The sequence below is a fragment of the Dinoponera quadriceps genome, unplaced genomic scaffold (assembly GCF_001313825.1).
Source record: "Dinoponera quadriceps isolate SergipeBrazil2010 unplaced genomic scaffold, ASM131382v1 scaffold119, whole genome shotgun sequence".
In the NCBI taxonomy this organism is placed as follows: Eukaryota; Metazoa; Arthropoda; class Insecta; order Hymenoptera; family Formicidae; genus Dinoponera; species Dinoponera quadriceps.
Window position 1 is genome coordinate 164286 of NW_014554226.1, and position 25351 is coordinate 189636.

General features: G+C 45.2%; 2 protein-coding genes across 2 annotated transcripts; one reads left to right on the forward strand and one right to left on the reverse strand.

Moving 5' to 3' along the window:
• Positions 1–5311: 5311 nt before the first annotated feature.
• On the forward strand, positions 5312–25157 carry LOC106741798. Its single transcript, XM_014614178.1, is given in 30 exon segments — positions 5312–5471; positions 5546–5661; positions 5729–5899; positions 6026–6279; positions 6363–6571; positions 6689–6963; positions 7089–7283; positions 7759–7844; positions 10136–10299; positions 10435–10779; positions 11029–11144; positions 11801–11968; positions 13524–13762; positions 13882–14090; positions 14147–14409; positions 14464–14722; positions 14975–14978; positions 15518–15541; positions 15742–16021; positions 16249–16337; positions 18915–19230; positions 19343–19593; positions 19818–19948; positions 21751–21928; positions 22111–22359; positions 22543–22782; positions 23695–23978; positions 24046–24216; positions 24714–24851; positions 24907–25157. Coding segments are annotated over 30 exon segments (5721 nt in total). The 5' UTR covers positions 5312–5399; the 3' UTR covers positions 25132–25157.
• Positions 7552–8916, reverse strand: LOC106742883 (dynactin subunit 5). Its single transcript, XM_014616269.1, has 4 exons — positions 8754–8916; positions 8353–8540; positions 7961–8072; positions 7552–7899 (listed from the first exon to the last, which is right to left on the reverse strand). The coding sequence occupies exons 1-4, from the start codon at positions 8799–8801 to the stop codon at positions 7702–7704; spliced, it is 546 nt and encodes a 181-aa protein (XP_014471755.1). The 5' UTR covers positions 8802–8916; the 3' UTR covers positions 7552–7701.
• Positions 25158–25351: the final 194 nt, after the last annotated feature.

A 25351-nucleotide genomic window follows, 5' to 3' on the forward strand; every position in this document is an offset into this window, starting at 1 on the left:
AAACCATTGAACTATTAACGACGGAATTTTTCGAGGACACATTTTCCCGATTGTGAGGAAAATGACTATAAAAATATCATGGATATTACGCAACGAATATTTCTTAAACACGAAAAAAATAGGCACGTTTCCCTTACGTACGTACATGAGCAATTTCGAATGACCGCTCCATTATTCATTCCATTACATTGGACGGTTTAATTGTTGTTTTCACGTGCGCTCAACATCGAACAGAACAAGCAACTGACTATATGTTGATATAGTCGACTATTCGTCGATACGGCCAATATAATTAGTGCGACTTACTGGTTGCGATAACGGAGCTGCGCGAATCGTTAATTGGCACTTTGCGTTTGCGCACGAGACCGTACTGAAAATTGTAACATATGAGTATAGTAACATCGACTAACCATGTGGTTGAATCTACAATACATCAAATAAAATGTTCAACAATGGTTTGCGTTCAAAGTCTCATTATTAGTAGAAATACTTATCAGAAAAGACAAAATTGTGTTTTCCAATATAGAGATAAGAAGACTCTTATTGACGACGGTCAATTCATTCTGCAAATATTTATGATCCTAACAGTTTTACGTAACGTTCGAAGCGACATTTTGCGATATTACGAATACAACGACGCTCTCGCTATAAACACAAAATCAATTAAGCCCAAAATTAACGAATGATAATCAGATGAGAAAAACACGAGAATAAAACTGAGATCGGATTGTTCCGAATATTTATACTCATTTTCTCGTAAAACAAAGAAAGTATTACACGAACATTGGATTTCTCTCTCTCTCTCTCTCTCTCTCTAGATTCCAATAGCGAGCGAGCGAGCGATTATTCACGATGAATGATCAAACATATCGCGAACGTATGTTTAAGAAGTGTATCCGATAAAATAATATTGATTGTTTCGTCGGCATGATAGCGATAAAAACCAATAAGCTTGTGTCAGCATGTCAGACGCAGGTATCGCCGAATCTATTCGTAATACCGATCCAAGGCCGACAGGTGTCTTCGAAAAGATTCACCTCGCAACTATTCGTGCGAAAGGGAACTGTTCTGGCTACTTGTTGACTGTAAATTTTTGGTGTACTTATAAACAAATGACTGCCAGCGTGAAGGATTACGGAATAATCATTGATCAACGATACGAAATTATCGAGCATGTTCGAAATCGTTAATTTCGCATTGCGTGGAATTGATTTCGCAATAATCGAATTTGGTATAATCAAGAAGATTAATATTCATTGGTCGAGTCGGATGAATTTATTAACGTATGAGAGCCCGACGATAGTGGAGACAACGTCTCACTCTGATTTGGTAACTTCTGTTGCATCATCAAAAAACCAACGAACACACGAGTGTCTCCAGAGATACTGGAGCCGTTATGTCGTTAATATTTATAGATATTAATTAATAAGCAAAATTTGTCCGACGACAATATATATCAGATCGACATAACCGACGCATACATTTGGTTGGGAAGGAGATCTGAATTTTTAAATATTTCTTCTATTTATTCTACCACGTTACTGCAATGAGTAAAAAAGGAAAAGAAAGGAAAAATTCCTCGGAAAAAATAAAGCTTTCGTTTTGCGGAATCAACGACGGAACATGCTGACGGAAAATCGCGCACTTATCGATAAGTACGAGGAGCACGAGCTTGCCCAAGGAGAAACTCGGAATCTTCCTCGTCTTTCAGCAGGAGGCCGCATCGCAATCGTAATTCACACGAGGACTTGCTCGCGAGGTAATGACTCTCTCGCGACGCGTCGTCAAGGAGCCTTCGACTGTGACCTACAGACCCCATCACCGCGACCTCGTTCGCGGGTCGACAAACTGGCACCGATCTTGTTGCCGCTGTCCCTTCTACTTCCGCCGGTTCTTAACGTTGCCAGTAATTCAAACAACGTACGCGACAGATACTTTGTACGTGACGCGTTCCGACGAGAAGTAAATTAGCCTGCGCGTATGACGAAAGAACATTTTTCCTGTCTTTTTAAGCCGAGTGCACGATTTCGCGATTTTTACTTTTCTCCTTGTTAAAATAATATTTCCACTGGATACACTCGACCGTCTCGACGACCGTCGACAGTGCTCCAACAATGGATGCTTTTTACGAGAATCGCGCGCGGTATTTTCGAGGTCGTCACGATCGTCTCGCGATTCGTAAAGTAAACACGACGCGAACGTGACAACGAGCGTATTTTATTCGAGCAATTACGCTTATGACATTTGCTCATTCGTCACGTGGAAATTTTCTACGATGCACTTTGCGGAAACTTTTGCCGCGGCGAAAGCGCGTTCGTAATTGTACCGAGGCGGCTGCGCGTCTCGACGACGAGAAAGTGTAGCAGTGCAACGACGAGCCAAACCTTTTATCAGCGCAAAGGAGAATTTCTTTCGCGAATTTGTCGGAGACTAATCTCTAAACTATTATTTTCGCTTACTAAAGTTGGCGCGCGCAAATGCAGCAAAAACTTGGTGCATGCACACGTGAAAGGTGTGACGCGCTTTGTATAATTCCACGTAATAAAAGCATATTTCAATCGCTCGGAGGACTTCGTCTTGCGCGATGGATCGAGCGTCTCATATTTTGCAAACTCATTAATGATCGTTATTTAATACGATAATAAAACCGGCTGCGCGAGGCCCCTTTCGCGCGGATTCCCGGTCACGAGACGATCAATCCCGAGCGCGTGTACCAATGAATCGAGTGCGAGTGTACATTGCCCGCGAGTAAACGCTGATAAGGAAGCGACAGGAGGCTCGTCTCACGTGCCAATCACTACCTAATCACGCGAGCTGCCAGTGTGACCGATTAACAAGTCGGCGCGTCGCTCATTTCTGTCTCTTTCCTCAACATAAATTGAAGAATATTTCGAAATATTTGTCCAACCGAATTTCACGTAAGGCAAGTTTTCTTCTTAACTTTATGTACATTCGCGTCCACTTTGCGACGACACGTAAAATGAAAATAAGATATCACCGGGGAGATGCAGTTCTCGCTCGCCGAGTCAGCTCAGCGATGTGATTGTTCTTTTTTCAATTTGTATTATTACATATCACGCAATTTTTCACTTTGTATTATTACATATCACTAATTATTTGCGTCAACGACGCGTATGAATGCTGCGTGTCCCATCTGATTAGGCGGCGATTCGCTCGCTAATCACAGCGCTGCGCTTAATTGTCGGTACGTGTCACGCGAACATGTTCCGCGCGAGCAAGATATTCGAGAGGACTCGTTTTTCTCTCGATCGCGTCTCTCAACAACGTATCGATCTGTGACTCAGGTGAAACATAATTGAGTCGAGACGTTGGTTAATCGAAAACCAATTCAATTGACTCTTCTCACATGAGTGGCGAATAAAGATAAGATGTACATATATATGTATATATACGGCGACACAATTCGCAATTAACAAACGGACTCTCGCGAAGCGAGAGACGCCCGAAAGGATTAAGTCACCGACATGCTGAATGCACATGCGCGGAAGTTTTCAGAACAGATTGCACGTGCTCATTGTATCTTTATCACTTTACGAGCACGTTTACAACGGCAAATGTGTACGACGCGCGATTAATGGCGGGAAATGGCACTTGTGATCATTTTATCTTCGAAAAACATGTTTGAGTCTCTCAACCGTTAACGCCATCAAGGTCCAATTTTAATAACGAGGATTAATGAAATGTTGCTTTCCTAATTATAATAAAAACCACTTTTTCTATCAGGTCGATTTAGCGCGTTCGACGCCACGCTGTCAAGTTCCACTGGATACGTGCACGCGTAATATAAAATTTTGGAAATAACATTGGGTTGACGCGCGTAAATTCCAGGCTCCTTGGGTGATATCGCTCTTATGAACGAGAACTTCAATGCGGCTTGACGAGAACTGAACTAAAACTAGCTTGCTCGCGGCTACACTTCAACGAAGATACGTTTATATCGATCATTTCGAAATTTATGAATTTAGGAGCAAAGTGCGAAACTTTGTTTCGCGATGAGAAGACGGATAATTCTTCCGAAAGGACAGTAATAACGGGGGATTATGTCGCGTGCAATAGAATAAGCGCTGTCTAATTTTTTACGATTATCATATGAAATCACGTATTCGGGGGCGGTTCTCATTCGTGAGAACAAGGAAAGCTGGCGGCTCGAAGGGCACGACAGGTAATCGTCGACGGGCTATCTATTACGTCAACTTGCGCTAAATATTTCATAAATCATAACGGTGCTCGTTATCTCGATCGCTCCATATCATATTCTCGTTTCGCTTAACGAGCGATTCTACGGAATTATTTGCGCTCGCTGTGTATGCAGAGAGATTACGGTTATCGCGGGAGATGTCCGATCGACGATCCTGCAGGACCGTCGCCGCAGTTGCTTGACGGTAACAAGAGCGCTCGGGATGATACTCTTCTTCGCGCTGTGGATGATCACATTGTCACTCGGCGATCGTACGATCGCGTCATCTCGCGTGGATGATGTTATCGTGAGATTTATCGTCAACGCGACGCCCGTTTTGTTTCCACCTTCGAGAGTATCCCTGCAGCTGTGCATTAGCGACGGCAAGATTTTCATATTCATGATTTACGAGTTTATTATTTATCGCACGTAAAGAAAGAGCTTTTGGCAATGATCGATGGAGAACGATCGTTATTACCTGATGGAACGGAAAATGATAACGAGTTATCCGGTCGTTTCAATTTAAACGTTCTTTGTTTATATATCGTGCGGGAAAATCTCGTCGTACAATATTGTGCAATAAAGAAAAATGCATCTTAATGCTGGTCCATACACTATATATAGGCAACAGCTGCGTACCGTTCGTTAATTAAAGAATTCAATTTGCCCTCAGATGAAAAGGTAAAGTTATCAAGAGTACTATCGAAACATCGCCTGGTGCACAGCATCCGTAACTCGTACGAAGAACTCGATAGAAGAGTTTACGACAATTTGGAACATCGGAACTTGTACGTGTTAGATTTAGACTGCGATTACGCCAGCGATGTTTTACGACAGGTACCAAACGTTCTTGTGTCACGAGATACGCGGCATAAATAACCCGACGGATACGAAGCTGCGCTCGTATTAATATATCTCTCCTGTTGATCCCCAATTACCGGATAACATACGACAGGCGCATTCCAAGAAAATGTTCATCGCTCCAGCCAAGTGGCTGGTGCTGCAAGACCGAAGGACCGCGATCGACGATTCCGTGTTGGAAGTCTTCGAGAGTCTGGCGGTATATCCCGACAGCGACGTAGTCCTCGTGCGAAGATTCGACGGTGACTTTCTCGAGCTCGTGTCTGTGTACCGGCCGAGTCCACAGCGAAGTGTGATATGGGAAAATCGTGGGAACTGGACGGTTGGGAATGGATTACGAATGAGGACTTTCGACGCGGCTTCGGCGCGAAGACGGAATCTACAACAGACGGAGCTTAAATCCTGTCTCGTGGTACTCTTTGAATTTATCAATCAACACGCACGATCGAAATCGATTTTACTCCGAGACTATTCTCGCAATTGCAGCTCACCAATCCTGACACGATCAATCATCTGACCGATTTTGAGGAGAAAACCGTAGATCCCGTCACGAAGGCTAGCTATCCTTGGATATTACACTTGGTAAATCGGATGAATGCGACGTAAGTCCACCCCCCGCGATCAAAGAATCATAACTCTTGTCGAGTTGACGAAACTCGTTGCTTACAGGGTAAGCTTCAACATTACGGACAGCTGGGGATATCGCGGAGAGAATGGATCCTGGAGTGGAATGATCGGGATGCTGGAACGACGCGAGATCGACATCGGCGGCACCACCACGTTCTTCATCTCACAACGTATCGGCGTTGTGCAATACATCCAATTGTACACGCGCACCCAGTAAAATGAACAAATAGCCTCTTATTACTAAAGACGACAATAGAAACAAAGCGAATAAAAAAAAACTGTCGTTTGATTATCTAGCTGTTAAATCGCACATTAAAATCTTTCGTGTCATGGGAAAAGGTCGGCCTTCGTGTTTCGACGGCCGTTGCTGTCGACCGTGAAAAATATATTCGCCTTACCTTTCCAACGGGACGTCTGGATAGCGATCGCCGTCTTCCTCTTCTTAGTCTTCTGCTTGCTATACTTATCTATGAAATGGGAGCATTCCCGAGGCGCGTCACCAAACTCGGCGAGCTACTGGAGTCAATTCAATTCCGGCAAGCCGACGGTCGGCGACAATTTTCTCGTCCTCCTGGGCGCGTTTGCCCAACAAGGTAATAATTCTCAATAATTCTCGAGCACAAAATAAATATTTTCGGATCTCTCGATGCGATAAATTGAAAGGATATGTCGGCAGGATATGCTTACGAGCCATACAAAGTCTCCACACGGATCGTCACTCTTATGCTGCTGGTGGCATCGCTGAGCCTTTACGCTGCTTACACAGCAAATATCGTGGGCTTGTTACAGTCTACCACGGATTCCATTCAAACTATTCCGGATCTTCTGCACAGCCCATTGAAGCTAGGTGCACAGGACGTCGTGTACAATCATCACTACTTCAAGGTTGGTGGTAAATGAAAATCGCGCCCATGAATCAACCTTGCGTGATTCTCACGCAATTGAATTTATCGCGCAAAAAAAGAATAAACGCGCGCATTTTCCGCGCGTTGAAAATCGCAGGCTTTTCAAGATCCCGTCAGGAAGGCGATTCTGGAACAAAGGATCGAGCCGAAAGGACGCAAGCCGAACTGGATGACTTTGGACGAAGGCGTACGTCGCGTAAGAAACGAGCTATTCGCATTCCACGGCGAGACCGGCACGGTGTACCAACTCATGCAAGACACATACTTGGAGGAGGAAAAGTGCGGCATCACTCAGATTGATTACTTGCACGTTCTCCAACCGCTGCTCGTGATACAAATGCAATCGCCTTACTTGGAGATAATTAAGAATGGGTAAATAGCTCTCTCAGCTGAATTGATTTCGGTGAAATACCGCGAAAAGCCGCAATTTTGAAGGTGAACCGCGCCGGAAATTTTTACTGCCAGCAGGATTTAACGCGAGAAGTGTGTGCTTTCAGAGCGTTGAAGCTGCAGGAACATGGACTCAAGCATCGCGACGAGTATCGCTTGTACACGGAGAAGCCGGTGTGCGCGAGTCAGACCAGCTTTATCACCATCGGTTTCACGGAATGCTATTTCGCGCTGGTTATAATGGGCTACGGGATGCTGCTCACCGCGGTCATGTTTGCACTCGAGCTGCTGTGGCACAAGAAGTGAGGATCCGAGAGACTCTGTGTATCTCGCGCTATTACACCAAGTTCCCTTTTGCAGGAAAAACATGTGCAAAACAGTCGCGGAAACGCCGAGCGCAGGAACCATCGACTACGCTGAATACCTCGACTAAGCGTGCGAAATGATATAATCTGCACGGAAGAAACTTTATTATCCCGCCGAGCGTAGTTTCCGCGACAAGGACATCGCTTTAACAAACACGTAGTGCAAGGCTCACTGGAAAGCACGTTAGTTAGACAACAAGATTGCCGTTTTCAATGTGTAACGAAATTTATTGCGGTGAAATAAATGCAATAAAGAAACATCTCCTCGGAATTTTCTCAACCGGTGTAATACTGCGTATACGCACAAACGCGTAGAAATGTTAAGACGACCTAAAGCTAAGTATCAGTATGTGCGTTAGACGCGCGCCGGTAAGAAGTGCTCGTAATAGTTCTTTGTGAAGTCCGTCATGAGATCCACCGTGCACTCGGGCAGCTCCTCGACGCAAGTCGCCGGACTGCCGGCGAAACGAGTGAAAGACGGTACGATAGTCTCCGGTGGTACGACAGCGCCGTCCTCGATGTAGCAGCAGTCTTTGAGGACAGACCGTCTGCCCTGCAGCGTGACAAGCGTGACGATGAGCTCGCGCTCGAATCTAAGATCATTGTTTACGTACGATTATGGCGTTCCTCCCAATGTACACGTAACAGCCGACCAGCGCTGCATTCACCACCGCCCGTTCTCCCACGAACACGTGATTGCCCATCGAAAGAGGGAAGAAAGCGACCCTGATCAACAATTTTATATCGCCCTGTAAAAGACCGTCTACAATAGCCGCAAAGTATGCGGCAAGACGTAAGCAGTAAGCTAATTAACCAACCACGGTCTTTCTCAAATGTATTAGCTTACTGTTTGTATCTTACTGCGTACTTACGGCTATCGTAGATGGCCCTTAACGACTAGGTGCGCTTGTGTCTTTGAGATCGCTTGTTACGCTGCGAGCGATTATAGCTTTGACGGACATTGGTCGACGCGACCTGAATAAACGGTAATGCGAATTCGATTTACCCCCTGCTGAACTTCTTGAAGGGTGGCCGGATGACTGCGTTCTTGCTGATGATACAATAGCGACCCGTTCTGACGTTCGCTAGGTCGCCTCTGATGATAGCATCCGATTGCACTATCACTTTGCCGTGTAGTACAATGTTCTGTGAACCGCACAGGACTGTCAGTCTGCTCACCTTGTTTCCCGAGGCCTGAAGTATCAGAAAAAGTGAGGTTAGATAAATCTGGTTAGGTTAGATTACGTTAGACACACTCCAGACGTAGATACAAATTACAACGCTAATAAATTGGATTAATCGAATCACTTTTATCGGTTTCTGTCTATCCCTTTTAACCTTTTAGATAACAAACGAATGTTTCGTCGATATCGTCGCTACAAAGCAGGCATCGCAACTATCTATTACCGTTTCGACGTATTCTGCCTTGTTGTAATAAATATCCTGCGGTTCCATTTCGTAATATCTTCGTATAATGCTATCGTTATAAATTTAAATTATCGTAAACACGAGTTAAAATCACTCTCGAACGCGGCCATCTGTCATACGAGCTACGATCAGCTGACAGGGCGAAGCGCGCCGTACTGCCATCTGTCGACGGAGTTGTGTATCAATATACGCAACGCGGGAAAGATAATTACACGCGCAACACTTTGCAAATGCTAAAACTCTCTTAGACCAAATGAAATAAAAAGAAACGTTTGTTGTGTATTGTAAAAAAAAACTAAACAATAGGTCTCTCTCTATTACATTATGGATACAACGAGAGAGAGAGAGAGAGAGAGTTCGTAAATATGGTAAAATACATAATTCTCTAAAGACATCCCCCGAAGGTTTTATTCATGCGTGGAATTTATCCGTGAGTTTAAACTAGATGGAGTATACAACTGCAGTTCTTCGCACGCGAATTGTAGCAGCCCAATTTTTGTCTGAATCCTTAAGGCTTCTCGTGTCATCATTATCGTCCGAAATGATGCACTCGGACGCAGTATCGAAGAGAATATCCGTGGGAACGCGGAAAGCTGAAACGGAAACTTAAAAAAACTAAATGGTCGTGTGTCGATGTTCGCTCGCAAAGACGACGAGAATCCGTCGACGGGGTAACGTCGTCTCAAACACAACGTTCGTTGCGAGACGCTGAATTTTTTACACGCAACGATAACGCTCATTTCACTCAATTGCCCGTTATTGCATCCTTGCCTCTCTGCAAACTCGTGAGCGCTTTTATTAAGGGCGGGAACCCCGTAATACATCGTGCTATGCAAAGAAGGGGATTACGGTGCGCGCGCGGATAATCGATACTATCGATATTCCTGGTGCGGATCTTTCCATCGCAGTCGCTCGACAGATACAAAGGCACACGAAATGCTTCTTCTTCTCCTGTGCATCCTCGCGATGCCGCGCGGAAATGACTCGTCCCCAAGTCGCGTCGACAATGTTATAGTTAAATTTATCGTAAACGCAACACCCATCTTGTTCTCACCTTCGAGGGTATCTTTACATCTGTGCATCAGCTATGGCAAGATTTTCCAACTTGTAATTTATGTCAATCGAACCAAATTATGAATTGTAGAGGCTAAATAAAATTACTGTATAAATTGTAGACAAAAATATAGACGCCAAATTATCAAAAAATACCACATAAGGAGTCAATTATGGAATGAAAACCATTAATATTATCTTAAACTGTGATCTTGATTTTGTTTGTAATACAACGCATTGTCAAGGGTTAATGGAAAATATTATATGTGTAAAAAAAAAAACGCTCTCAATTCGTTTCTTTTTTTCAGACAACACAATCGAATTATCGAGAAAGATGTCGAGCAATGGTTTGATTCATGCCATTCGCAATTCCTTTGAGAAATTTGACCGAAGGATTCATGACAACTTGGAACATCGAAATCTGTACGCGCTGGACTTGCATTGTAATTATGCCATCGAGATTTTACGAAAGGTACCGAGTGCGTTTTTGTGTGCTATTCGACCGTCATGTCGAACGACACCGCTCAATCTGAATTAAATAAATTTGTTTCACTTGACACGAATTGATGTAATCGTTAATTAATCGTTTGCTCAATTGATGTCACAGGCACATTCGGAAAGGATGTTCATCGGCCCGACCAAGTGGTTACTCCTACAAGATCGAAGGACATCGATCGAGAACGCTAATTTAACCGCCACACACAACATTTCGATATCGGAGATCTTTGAAGATTTGGCCGTCTATCCCGACAGCGATATGATCCTCGCTCAAAGGCTCGACGATAACTTTATCGAACTGACGTCCGTGTATCGGCCGAGCTCGCAGCGAGGTGCGATATGGGAAAATCGTGGGAATTGGACGGTCGAGAACGGATTACGAATGAGGACCTCCGACGTGGCCTCAGCACGAAGGCGGAATCTTCGACGGACGGAGCTGAAATCTTGCCTCGTGGTATTTCAAACGTGTGCTCGATTAATCGGAACGCGCTTTTTCAATAGACGAGATATATCGGCTGGTACTATAATCATAGTAACATTATCCTATCGTAATAAAAGATAAAAAATGCTGAGATACAAGACGAATAAGTAGTTGTTGCGAACGTAACTATGAACAAAACGATGATATAATAATGCGAATAAACGAAATCTAAATTTCGTGCAGGTGAACAGATATTTTTGTAAAACTATTTGTAATTTGCAGTTAACGAATACTGATACGTTAAATCACCTGACTGATCTCGAAGACAGGCACATAGATACCATCACAAAGGTTAATTATCTTTGGATACTTCACTTGGTTAACCGGATGAATGCAACGTGAGTAATTTTGACGATAGTGTCGTCGATCTTGTCAATCACGTTGCGAATCTCTCAATCGTGAATGCCAGCGAATGCTCGGAGCAACCTAATAAAACCGTAACTCAATCTCAAGGTTAATTAACGAGGTCATAATAGCGAACAGGGCAATTATGGTATACGGACATCGAAAACGATCGTAAATCGCGCTCGAGCAACGGTGCACGATTAGGATTATGGAGTCGAGTCGATCGTCTAATTAAATAGGCGTGCGCCGCGTTCATCGACGAAAATTATGCAACCGGTTACTTACGATCCGACAGTATCGTCGAGCTTGTTTGCGAGGAAACGCTACGGCGTAGCTCCTCGACTATTTCCCTGACATTCAACATTATTATGTTATATTAGCGCGTACAAAAGTGTTGCTGTATTTTTAGGAAAAAAGAGAAGAAAGAAAAAGAATATAACTTGAACGTGAAATATCATTAATTTCTTCAGAAACAAATTGGTCAAAATCAGTAAAAAAATAAGTGATTTCATTTTAAACTTTGATCTAAATACGGTATCCGTCAATTGTGTGATACGATTTTTTTCTTACTGTGTAAAAATTAAATGTGCATCACGAATCCTGAAAAACGAGCACACTGAAGTTTAGTTTTTTTCTTTTCGCACGACAGGATAAGCTTTAACATCACGAACACCTGGGGATACAAAGATGAGAACGGATCTTGGAGCGGGATGGTGGGAATGCTGCAACGACGCGAGATCGACATCGGCACTAGCATTTACTTTGTGGCAGATCGCTCGAACGTGTTGCAATACATCCAATTGTATACACGCACTGGGTAAAATCGCGCTGTCCAATTTACGAACAAATACTGCTACGATAAGGCGAAGACACGCGTTAAACTTGTTGTCATTGTGAGATTAAATTAAGGCGGTATGCTGATCGCATAAAATGTAAATAGTGTTTCACAATATCACGTTTGAAGCATGTGAGATTTTTCAATCGATATATATCTTATATATCTCATGATATATATTTTGTAGCATTCTCTATTGTCGTTATAACGGCACGTCTTCCGCATAATAAAAATAGAGACATTTGTATCTTTGAAGATACTTAAGGAGACAATCGCACTTGCAAGACAAAAAATTACAGAAATAAGAGAACTTGCACGACGTATTGGGATTACCTGTTTTTCCTCGACGATAATCATACGGCTATTACGGAACTTCTATCCAGAAATTTGCTGAATAACATAACGCATTCCTTATATCATAGACGGGTGAGAAAGATGTATCTTACTTCAATAATCGCAAATTATTTCTATATCACGAATAAACAAGGATATCATTTTCGCGAGTCGAAAGCATCTGACCTTCAACCAATCTCTTCACATTGTTCCAATTCCTCCTTTTCCTTTGCTTGCTTCTCGTCATAGATATTCGTTCCCATCAATATGTGAATGACTTTATCGCTCTCAATAATATTCTTTACATGTTTCAACATATACAAATTACGGAGTGCTGAATACCCTGAGCGTAAAAATATCCTGCTAAAATATCGCGCTTCCGTACAATTGCTTGGATTTTTTTACGAGAAAAGGATTTAGTTAATGTTCCCCTAAGTTTCATGACTTATTCTACGAATATCTGAAAATGTAGTTCGACATGCGCACATGAATCTTAATAAATCGCATAGACGACATTCCTCAATATCTAAATATTTAAAATAGTAAATGCAACTAGGAATGTAATCGGTAACTACGATTAGATTTTTCAAGATAAGCGTAGGTAAGAACAATTGAAGGAGAAATTGTACCGACTCAGCTTTTCAGCAGAAAGAAGCACGAAGAAGAAACGAGCGCCAAGCTCGGCGGTTTGTTCACATTGCCAGTAAAGAATCAAGGATCTATGAAGCACTGAGTCCCACGTCGATAAAGTAGAGGCATTGTACTAGCACGACGTAGTAGAAAACAGTGTAACTACAAAGCTTAACTACAGGCTTATGTATGCAAAAGTTACTACCGCGGAAATTATTTTTTGGAATTTGCCTACATTGAAATGTTGTCGCTCGCAATAAAAATAAATCAAAGGAATTAATTATTTTTTCATAATAAACTACACGCGCGCAGCTAACACGTAATTCCAAGCTTATCATGGAAATTTTCCTGACCTCCGACATCGTGCAGCAAAGCTGATTAGCATACCGCCTTCGAGCGTTAAACTGCAATATCGCGATAAGTATCGCACGCTGTGATTTTGCAGTTTGCATAAAACATTAAAGTGTAAAATATAGTTTATTGCTATTTAATAATACCTTGTCGCATCGTACTTTTTTATTATTGCCAATTTACCGATCACACTGTCTAACACGACGTGTGAAATCTTGCGCAGCCAGTCCTTCGTGTTCCGGCGACCGTTGCTGTCGACGGTGAAAAATATATTCATTTTGCCCTTCGAACGAGACGTCTGGATAGCGATCGCCGTGTTCCTACTCTTGGTCTTTTGTTTGCTACACTTGTCTATGAGATGGGAGTATTTTCGAGGAACTTCAAAAATGAGCCAGCCCAATATCGGCGAGCCGACAATGGGCGATGATCTTCTCGTTCTTTTAGGCGCGTTCGCGCAACAAGGTACGCAATTCCATAAACTTTGACAAAAAAATAACATTCCATCACTCTTCATGAGACCTAATTCACAAATCAAGTATTTTTGACTGTCTCAGCTGAAAGGATAATCTGTACGTTTGTAGGATACTCGTACGAACCGTACCGAGTCACGACTCGAATCGTCACTCTCATGCTACTCTTAGCTTCTCTCAGCCTTTACGCGGCTTACACGGCAAATATCGTGGCTCTCCTGCAATCCACCACGGATTCTATCAAGACTCCCGAGGATCTCTTACGCAGCCCGTTAAGCTTCGGCGTGCACGATACCGTGTACAATCGACATTATTTCAAGGTAGATCAGAAGTGTGGAAATGTTTACGCACATACTGAATCGTCTTGAACGTCTAGTCCTTTCAAGATCCCGTGAGGAAGGCGATCCTGCAGGAGAAAATTGAGCCGAAAGGCTGGATGAGTTTGGAAGAGGGGGTGCGTCGCGTGAGAAGCGAACCCTTTGCGTTCCACGGCGGACGAGGTCCGATGTACCACATGATAGAAGAGACGTATCAAGAAGAGGAGAAGTGCGGCATTACCGAGATCGATTACCTCAACTTGATACTGCCGCTTCTAGTGATACAAAAACATTCGCCTTACTCGGAGATAATAAAGAACGGGTGAGTTTGTCTCGTTTGCGTCTCATCTTCGATTTATGCGGAATGTTTTCTCAGGGCTCTAAAGCTGCGAGAATACGGGCTCAAGCAACGCGACGAGCATCGTATGTACACGGACAAGCCGGTGTGCTCGAGCCAGACCGGCTTCATCAACATCGGTTTCACGGAATGCTACTTCGCGATAGTCGCGATTGCTTACGGATTGCTCTTCAGCGTAATCGTGTTTGCGCTCGAGTTGTTGTGGTACAAGAAGTAAGAGAAAGAGAATTACGTTGCTCGCGCTGTTATCTCACGTTCCCCCTTATTTGCAGGCAAAGCAAGGAAGCGATTCCCGCTGGAGGAAAAAACGGATCCAACTATTGAATACATTGCTGAATAGGCAGCCGCGCGAGTCGTTCGAAGGGATTCAGAAAACGTCGGGCTTTTCTATCTTGCGCAGCCAGTTCTTCGATCGAAGGAAATGCGAATCTATTCGCAATTTCGGCGAAAGTCGATATTAGTTTAGTGAATATTAATGTAGTATGGTGATTAGTGTTAGGAGAAAGTACACAATTCTATTTATTCGAAGGAAAGTCGATTTCACATCCGAAACGAAAATCGTGTCTCTCGATACGATACTAATAAACACTGTAACCTCGTTTCGAATAAAGACCAATCTGATCAGTTATTTTTCCTACTTTTTACGATTAATCCTACGTCATGCGTATATCTCCTTTCAATCTCTTGCGATTGTAATTTCTAATACTTTCGTTCGAAATAACTCTTGTTTGATTGTTTTTCGATCAAAGGCCGAACAGCAAGTGGAAACCTGTCATTCCGACCGCTGTCATTTAGAACAATGCACTGCCATCTGCTGACGAAGCCGCGAAGCTTTCATCAAGTAATGTGGTTCACAAGTAAACGCGAATTTAGTTTCCGTGCAGATCGATATTATTAAAAAAAAGAAAAAAGCGCATTGAGACAGAAATAAAACAATGCAGCATACGTAGAAAAAAGTAGATAGGTACAAAAAATAAGAAGTAAAAAAATCAAAACCAATGCAATCTTCTTCCCCAAGTCAAATTAAAACGTCAACAGTGATTACGAGTTGAACAATAAATTGACAGAATAGTCGCGTTTGATTCGCGCAGCAGTCGTCGACAAAGAAATTTCCTCGACAAGTACACGTCTTTGATACGATGGTGCAGCGCGCCACGATTTCGTTATGCATTTTTAATTGAGAAACTACGACTCTACCGCCGCCGCCGTCTTTTAATGGACAGCTGTGTTGTGACGGCGCGGCGTCATAGCAACCTGTTTTTCGCCCAAGCGAACCGCCGACGAACGCTGATGCAGGCGAAATGTCGCTGTTTAAGACGAAGGAATGGTGGCGTACCAGGTGCGGGGTGAACGAGTCCTTCGACAGGCGCAGCTTGCTGGTCGCACCGTTGTTCGACGTCGACAGGAAGGACATCGTCGTCGTCGGCAGCCACAGCGGCTACCTCAGGATATACTGCCCGTCGTCGCAATGGCTGGACGAGAGCAAGGAGCCGAGCGGCTACAAGTCTTCGGACCTCATCATCGAGACGCAGATCGGCGAGTGCATCGTCGACATGAAGGCGGGAAGATTCGTCTCGTAAGTGAGACCGCTTCATTTCTTTTGTTCGATTCTCGACGCGTCGGAGAGAGAGAGGATGCAACGGTCGGCCGTGAGAGTGCAATTTTCAGATATTTTCCTTCCTGGTAGATGCGTCTAGATACAACTAATATCTTTGCCGCTGTAACTAGATATCACGCTCTATATCTGGCTATACTTGTTCGTGTTGTATTTTCACCAACACCGATCGTATCGATCTGTTTCAGAGGCTCGCAGGACACCCGACTCGCGATACTGACACCCACCAAGCTCGCCATTTATAGTATCATTTTGAGCCAAGGATCCGTCGACCACGGTTTGTATCACACAAGCCCGCCGTTAAAAAAATACGCAATTAATTATAATAATATAAATTGTGCACCCTTGAACATCTGTCTCTAAATGTTTTCACTTTCCTCCTTTTTTCTTCTGTTGATTGATTTCGCGAATCTCTATCTACGTGTCCTTTTAATAATAGAAACGTTTCGACGGCGCATCTTCTTAAGCGGATACATCTTGCTCGAAAACACGCAAATTATATATTCGGCTCGAAAACAACAACGATCGCCGCAGGAAATTCATATGTTTCATAAAACCTCGCCGTCGCGCGGTTCTTCTGTTCTTTTAATTGGATCACAATGCGCGTGTTGTCGGGATATTAATTTTAGTGTCGTCACAGTAACATTAATCGCGAGAACCCTCGCGGCTAACAAGATCGAGCGGTCGTGAGAACTTTGCGCAAGGCCGGCTGGAATTTTCGCAGTGCCTACCTCATCGTGAATAATTCGCTAATTAGGATTTCAAGCCGCTAATTGGGATTTGGCGTTGGACTTGACGAAGAAAACGCGAATAGACATTATACTCTGCATATTTTACGTTTCGTATTTCCATTATCTTTATCATCATTACTGTAATCGTTTGCCCGCAGTTATCAGCATTATTACTGCTACCATTGTCATAACTATGATTTTTCTTATGCCCGTCGATACGACTGGTGGAATTGGACAATTATCATCAGGAAGGATCGGATTACTTCGCGAACAACGATCCCCACCTTCCGATATCTCACGACGTGTCCATTATGACCGAATGATTTTGCCTTTGTAAAGCCAATAATCGTCATTGCCTTCGCTCCTGTTTGCGCGAATTGCACCATTTCTCCGTGAAACGAGCTAGAATCGCCGTCCGACAGTGAGAGATACTTGCCTGTTTATTCCGATCGCGTTCGTTCGCGCGATATCGCGTATCAAAGTGCAGCGTCGCGCTCCATCGCGGTCAATCGAAAACTCGAAACACCACGTCGTCGATTTACGTAACGCCGACGGACTTTTTTCCAATTTCCCGCCTCGACTCGAAAGATCAAGGAGCGGTTTTAACCCTAGAACGCCATTACCGGTGAGATTATCGATTAGTACTAATGGTCTATGCAAAGGGGGTTACGTAACCGGAAATAAATAGACCGGCGTGCTGCGTCGGAAACTTATATAAACTTCGCCTATTGACACGAAAATATGTATGTTACACGCAACTAACATCTTTCGAATCTAACGAGAACGCGATCGATTCGCTCTCGTATATTGCGCTTTATAAGCACGCGGCTATAAAGTTTGACGACTGCTCGGAAAGATTAAGTTTCTCCGGCGAAGGATAGGGGTTTATTTTCAATCGAGAAACGTCGTGCCACAATTTCCGTCGCGGGTATCGATTAAAAGCTTATCCAAGTACCCCGAGTCACGATGAAAAAGCGACCCAAATGACCGGTTCGGTCGTGTTACACACAGGCCGGGATAGAGAGGCGCCTCGAGCTAGTATCTTGTTAAATCTGGCCGATATTAGGCAGCAGCAACAACAACAACCGAGCGCGTTTCGTAACGATTCGCGAACGCCGTTTTACATCGTTTATATCGAGCGCGCGATTCCCCTCCGAAGGAGTGCCGTCCGATTTCCGCGTGCCGAATTTAGAGCACGAATCACCGCGCGACCGGCTTCTTCGAAATGATTTAAGACCGTCGTCAACTTTCAAAATATCTTTCAATTCACCGCCTCCCTCGCAATTTTCGAGGGGACAAAGCAGCATCGTATATAATATATTAAATTAATAAATTATATATCTAGCAATTGCGAATATTTGTTTGTATGTTCAATGCTTTCTCTCATTGCACAGTCTGTAGAAATCCGTCCTTATCTTTTTTTCTCATAGGCCGTTATAACGCCACGCTGTAGAGCCCGCAAAACACTGATCCGCTCTCGTCCGCCACGATGAATTGCGGCCTGACCTATATACGGACAGGAATCGCGATTGTTCGCCGCTTGTCTAGCGCCGCCCGCACATCAATCTCGCATATTTATTTCTTCAATTAACTGCAGCGAACACTATATAATCGGCCTGATTTAATGTCAAAGTAATCGCCTGTCCGATAAACGCAGAGCGGACGATAACGCGAGTGCCGTTTCAGCAATCGAGGAAATCCGCGCCTCTCCGAGCGAAAAATTCATGTTCTGATCGATTGAATGAAAACGGAACAATATTCGAAAGATCAAGAAGTTATTAAAATGCACAGTTGTTCAAACTCGTTGAGGAAATTATGCAAATTAATATTCGCGCGAAACGAATGATTGCTACATCGTGCAAAGCACTACGCGATGCATCTACGTTTGCATAACGATTTGTCGACGATTTTTGACGGAAGTGGCGACAAGGAGCGCTATCGCGCCGTTTCGCGCGCTTGAACGCGAAATTCCGTTTCGATAAATTTATCGCATACAAGGTTACCGTCTTATCCGAGAGTACGGATTTAACGGATTACAATTCGGGCGGAAAGAGAAGAAAACATTATTATCGTCACGTCATGTCGCGAGAAGAACAGATTGACTCACACCCTCCCTTTTGCAGGGGACCGCTGCGACCTGGAAGTCGCATACGAGCATCAGTTGGCGCGATTTCCGGCGTCCTTGACGACGGGCCCGTTCGGCGGGGTGCGGGGCCGGGACTTCCTCTGCGTCCAATGCCTGGACGGCGCGCTCCTCTTCTACGAGCAGGAGACCCACGCGTTCAGCCTGGTTCTCGGGAATCGGCTGCTGCCGGAGCCGATCGTCTACGTTTCGCGGAACGACGTCTTCGTAACGCCGAGCTCCTCGTGGGTCCTCGAATGCTACAGGCAGGTTCCACCGAGTCAATGCTCTCGTCAATGAACACCTGCCGGTGTAACGTGGCCGCGATGTATCGGGTTGCGTCTTTCGAGTTCGCAAGTCGGCAGAACGTTCGGGCGGGTGGGAAAGGTGGGACATCGTCGTGAAAATGCACACGTCATTTTTTCGCAGATACAAAAGCATGGCGGAATTTGGCGGCAACAAGGATCGCGCGGAGGGCCCGAAGCATCTGGAGCCGGACTGGACTTACAATATCGGGGAAGCCGTTCTCGACATCGACGCCGTCACTCTGAGCAGCTTCGAAGTAGGGATCCTCGTGCTCGGCGAAAAGAATCTCTACTGTCTCAAGGACAATTGCGTCTCGCTCAAGTATGCGAAAAGGCTCGAGTACAAGGCCCTCTGCTTTCAGGCTTACGTGATAGGTATGATGGGATGAAAAATTCACAGAGAAAGAAGTGACGTCGTCTCGTTTCTTTTTATCGCTCGGTCTTTTTTCGCTATCTTCCCTTTCTCTCGCGCAACCAGAAGAAATAAAAGTGAGGCAGATAATCTCGCTCGTAGACGATCGTCGGCGCGCGATGCGACACGCCTAATTACTTTTAACTGGTAGGAAATAAGTGTGCTAATTGAGCGGCGATGCTTATAGAACCGGATGGCAAGCTGATGGTGCTCGTAATCGCTGACACGAACACCCTGATGATTTACGAGGGTACGACTCTCAAGTGGTCGGCTCAGCTGCCTCTCGCTCCGGTCGCCGTAACTCGAGCACATTTTCAGGTAACCGATTGCATAATCCTGCAGCGTGTATTCGGCGCGTTCCACGGTGTCACTTTGCGGAAAGTCGCCGCGTCGTTGAGAGAGAGAGAGAACTAAGATTAAACTTTCACGTGTCATACACGTGCTTCTTTTCCGACAAATCCATTCCACTGATATAAGCGCGTGTCTCCATTATCGAACTTCTTGCGACGGACGTGAAACAAACGTACCTCTTAGGAAATTTCAACCATGGACCCAAGTAAATAGTTCATGCTGATAACCCAAGACAAATCGCGCGGTTTCTAATTTACTCTACAATTTCATTCTTGACGAGAGCATCCGGGATCTATGGGGCGGCGATCTGACGATAGTTGAGACGTATCTATCGGGGAAGTCATTAATCTTTACCGAACATTGACGATGGAGAAAGACGGTGGAAAAAAAAAGGAAAAAAATATAAAAGAATTTCTTTAAAGAAGAGAGAAAGGAGGAGGAGAAGGAAGAGAAAAGACCTCGACGGAGTCTATCTATATTTACGATAGTCTGCAATCAGAGCCGATGACATTTGACAAAGAAACGAGTGGGGCCCCCGCCATATCGGTGTTCCTCTTCCGTGTTGGCTCTATCGACACCACCAGCTGCTGCTGCTCCTCCGACAAGCGTCAGGCTCGGATCTATCGCGTATCCTTACGAGCAGAAGCTAACAACCGTCCCGGATAATAGCTGCCAAATTTCGGTTTTCGATTGATCGCATGGTATGGATGCAATGTAACAAACACGATATCGACGACTAAAATGTACAGCTCGATAAAACTCCTTTCGTCGTAAAAGACAAGAAAGATATCGTCTTTAGTAGGATGCATGCAATGTGAGATAATAATCGGATGGCTCATGAGAGGGGGAGGTGGTTACTTCACGGACCGTACGGTCGTTTGGGTATATTGAAAACCGCGAGAGAGGGGAGAAAAAAGGAGAAAAAGAGGAGAAAGGGGAAAGACGAGAGGAACACACGCGACGATGACGATCGTTCTGAGGAGTGTTCAAGGCTCGAGCATCGCCAATGAAAGGCGTACGACCTACCGGGAAAGGAAAAAACCGCAAGAGTGCAGGGAAGGACGAGGAGCTGGCAATTATCACCCTGGTTTTATCTTATCGTCCTGCCGCAGCGCGCGGCCAGCAAGGTTGCCATTGTTGTCTTTCCGGAGGACACAAACTGCTGGCTAATTAGCTTAATACCGAGAACTCCGCTCCGTTTAATCAGCGAGCTATCGCTGCGACGGCGCAAAACTTGTTATTCCCTGTAATATACATGCCACGCAAGGGGAGGAAGCTTAGAAAAACCGTCTAAATCGGGCCGGACGCTAAATTATAAAAATAGCGCAACTAGCTCGATTATTTTTTATCTTATCCCCCGAGCGGGAAGATTTGTGAGAAACGGCGCTTTCCGATCCGGCGAACGAGCACGAATCGAAGACGCATTCGTGGAAATGGACGCGGAAAATTTTCAGCCGCGCATTGAAAAAAACAAACGTTCCTTTTTTGGTTGTAAAAAACGGTCGATGCATGTTGTTGACATATAGCTGCGTTTTGTTCCATATCTTTCTCTCCTGTCGTATTTGGAAAAATTAGGCTGTCTTTACAAGTATGTCGTTAATTCACCTCCTCTTGCATATCTACCGGTATGTGATAACTATGATATACACGCCATGTTTCGGGTTTCATGTGATTTTCTTTATCTACGGTTTTCCCAACTAAGTTGATTTTTTCTTTTAGGAGACGCAAACTGTATCTAGCGTTTATTTATCATACTTGTGCTTTTTCAGCACTTATACGGCATACTCGTCGTTCTCTCCGAGGAAGGCCAGCTGGAGGCTTGCTACTTGGGTTCCGAGCCGTCTTTATTTATCGCGCCTCCTCTTCATCGACGCGGTTACGATTACGTAGCCGCCGAAGATGAGCTCATGGAGCTCCGCAAGTTGGCGAAGAGAAATAAGGCTTCCGGTATGAGTAAATAAACCACGAATTAATACGCACCGCTCGTATCAGTCATTAGTGTGACACACGCACGCACACGATCTATAATTAGATCTTCCTACCGAGGAAAACCGCTGCACATCTAATTTCATTAATTAAATTATACATTAAAATCTCTGCTGCAACATTAATTATCGAAATTACACAAGGCAATCAGCTGAGCGACGTCAACTTGGACGCCGAACTGATCGTGTCTGTGACGATATCGCCAGACTTGGAACCCTATCCGCGCATAAAGCAGGACGACGCTAAGGACGAGTCGGCGGATGGTCGTAACTTTATGTGCAGGATCACCATAGAATTATCATCATACACGACGCTTCGCGACGTTCAAGTATGCATCGAAGTCTCGAGGCCGTTCGTCGCCGAGAAAGATTGTCACGTTATTGCCAATCTTTGTAAGCAAAAGTCGATCGTCTCCCGCATGCCGATCGGAAATCTCGTTTCTCTTCTCAAAGCGACATTCAAAGATCAAAGATAGAATGATGATCCGTCTAACGTTTTCCGGCTAACGCGTGTGTCCTCACTGCTTGAACGAAATTCGGTCGATTCGGGCGCCAATTAATCGCACTGTTGCGAAGGTAACCGTCAAACGCTGCACTCGACGATCCACGCGAACGTGGACTTGCCGGCGATGTCGTCGGACGTGAGAATCACGGCGAGCTACGAGACGGATCGTGGGAGCCTGCGCGTACTTCAGAAGACGGCCCAACTGCCCCTGAAGATGATGCTGAGGGCCTGCCCACCCGAGAACACGTCCACCTTCACGGCAACCATCAAGTGCAGCGAGCCCCTCGTGGCTTTTAGCCAGCTGTTTCCCGGTAAATCCATCGGCACCGTCGTTTATAATACCCCATCTGCCCCCTCGTGACCAGGGCTGCAACCGCGATAAAGATATCCCCTCGAATCTTTCCTCGACGAGTTTTTTTCTGTGCGGCCAGTCGCGGTAAAATCTCGATACAACCGGAGGGACCGTTTGAGTTCGGTATATAAACATTAATGGACCACGAGATATATATATATACACGCATTTATATACATTGGAATTTCAATCGGTTTAGGTGTGAAATAAAAAACTTGTTTCGTAAGATATGAGAGTCGCGCGCGAAAAGTACACCTGTGCCGACTTTAAGATTAACGCGTAGCCTGAGAAACAAGATTCGATCGTTCGCGATTGTTGTCTCGCTTCGCGATCCTGCCCTGCGAACCCACCATCGTAAAGGATTCCCTAAAAACTCTTTTTTACTCTGACCGCTTCGTATTCCGCCCGCTGTAGGAAATTACGGCTCAGGAAATTGTGGATAGAATTAGGACGTCTCGTTTGCGAACGGCGATATTAAGGAATCCAGTCTCTCTCGACTTAAACACGGCCCTCTCCCGGCCCACCTAATACGATAATCAGACACCGGGGCCTCACCCGGACCTCTCCAATCACGAAGGCCTTTTCTTTCCTTTTGTCGGCCCCTCGACTTTAAGCTTCGCACACCTGGTGGATTCGTAATTTAGAGCCGGTAAAACTCTCGTTAAGTGAATCCCTCTTTCCTCCCGCGAAAATATCAATCATAAAAATGCGCCCTTTTGAATTTTACACAGCATGTCCGCGCTTTAATCGCTATTTTTTCGGCAAATATATAACGGCGTTATTTCTGAAAAATGATTTCAAAACGCAGTAATATTTTATATATAATTTTTCGCGAAAAATTCCTCACGCACAATCATTGTCTCCTCGACAGAGCTTACAGGGGACGTACAACGGCAAAATTGGAACGTGCTCGGGCTGCAGCACGTGCAAACCGGCAGCGTGGTGACAATCGTTTCCGGTGCTACTAGCAATCGGTACCGAGTGCAATCGAACGACGGGCTCTCGATAGCCTTGGTGGTTCAGCAGCTGCTGAATAGGCTCAAAGACAAGGCCACTGGAAACTTTACGACCACCATCGCGCATAATCACGTACAGTTGGTCCAGTCGCAAATGGAGGCGCACTTTCGCAGTCGGCAGGAAGCCGACAGAATCGCGGTAATCAACAGATCAACAGACGATTAATTCCTCTCCGCCCTAACGTTTTTTTGCTTCGGGAGTACAGAACGAGATCGGGCTGCTGTCGACCCAGTTGAGAAACATCGAGAGGAAGATGCTGCGCGCCGTGAGGGAGAGGAACACCCGGTCTCTGGCCGCGACCGGCCTGCCGTTCCTCCTGGAGTCGACCTATCGCGCGATCTTCGCGCTTCTGGAGGATCTCGCGATCGCACGAGCGGTAATTGACCGACATTCGCAAACTCGATCAAATTCCATTTTTGGATCATCCGACTACTGTCTGCATTTTCTCTCCGTTACTCTAAAGCCTGATGAAAAGAGCGTGTACAGCGCTGAGAAAGCTCAGAATTTCTCTGTCTCCGGTCGCGCACAGTAATTGCCCGTTACAGTTGCCCTCGCTGGCGAGAGGTACGGCCGATACGCCACGCTTTATCGCGGGCCGATCTGGACGCGGAGATGGCAATCGCGAAACGTATCAACGCGCATGTGATCGTTACCCGATCCCCTCGTCGTCGCGCTCGAGTGGCTTATTATTTGCGAGATTTATGGCACACGTTTATGGGAAGGGAATTCGATCCGCGCGGGTAGATAATGAGGGAAAAGTTTCGCCGTTCTATCGCGCAGTCAGTCGGAATTTTCCTCTTTTCCGCACGACAATGAGTTTTCGTTGAAATATAATAGAAGCAGAATGATACCGATTCGGCGGTTCTGTTGCAGGAACGCGAACGCACCGGCCACGGCTTGCAGTGCGCGGTGAGGTTACTGCTCCTGCTGTTGCAGCTCAATGTAAACGACGATAAGTACGCGATGCTCGAAGCCGCGATCGGATTCGAGCCGCAGCTGCGCGACGAGCTCGTGAGTACCGACCGACGACGATTTCAAATTAGTTTTCCACGATCGGTCTTTTCAGGACTGGGAGGAAATCGCCGACGCCGGCGTGAGCGCCTTACTTCGGTTCACGTCGCGAAAATCCGGCCACCTGGACGCGAAACCCGCTGCGTTGAGCAAGATGACTTCCGTCAAGGAATTCGCGAAGCTGAAGAAGCGCCTGGTGCACGCGGTCGAACGTCTCGACAGCTGTCGGGAGGTAGCCGATCTAGCCGAGAACGAACAGCTGGAAGCTGCTGCCTCTTAAACCGCGTTCCCCTCACGACCGAAGTGAAAAAGACGATCGAATTTTGGAAGCAAAGTATCGATTTAGATCTCCATCTTTCTCAGCGAGATCCTCGGGATTTATCTGCGCAGATCGATCGAGCTTATTGCGTATATACGCAGGTGCAACACACGCAACGACGTTTACGTAAGTGCATCTATAGGCCGGCGATAATTTTATTCCATGGCCTGCGGCATATCGA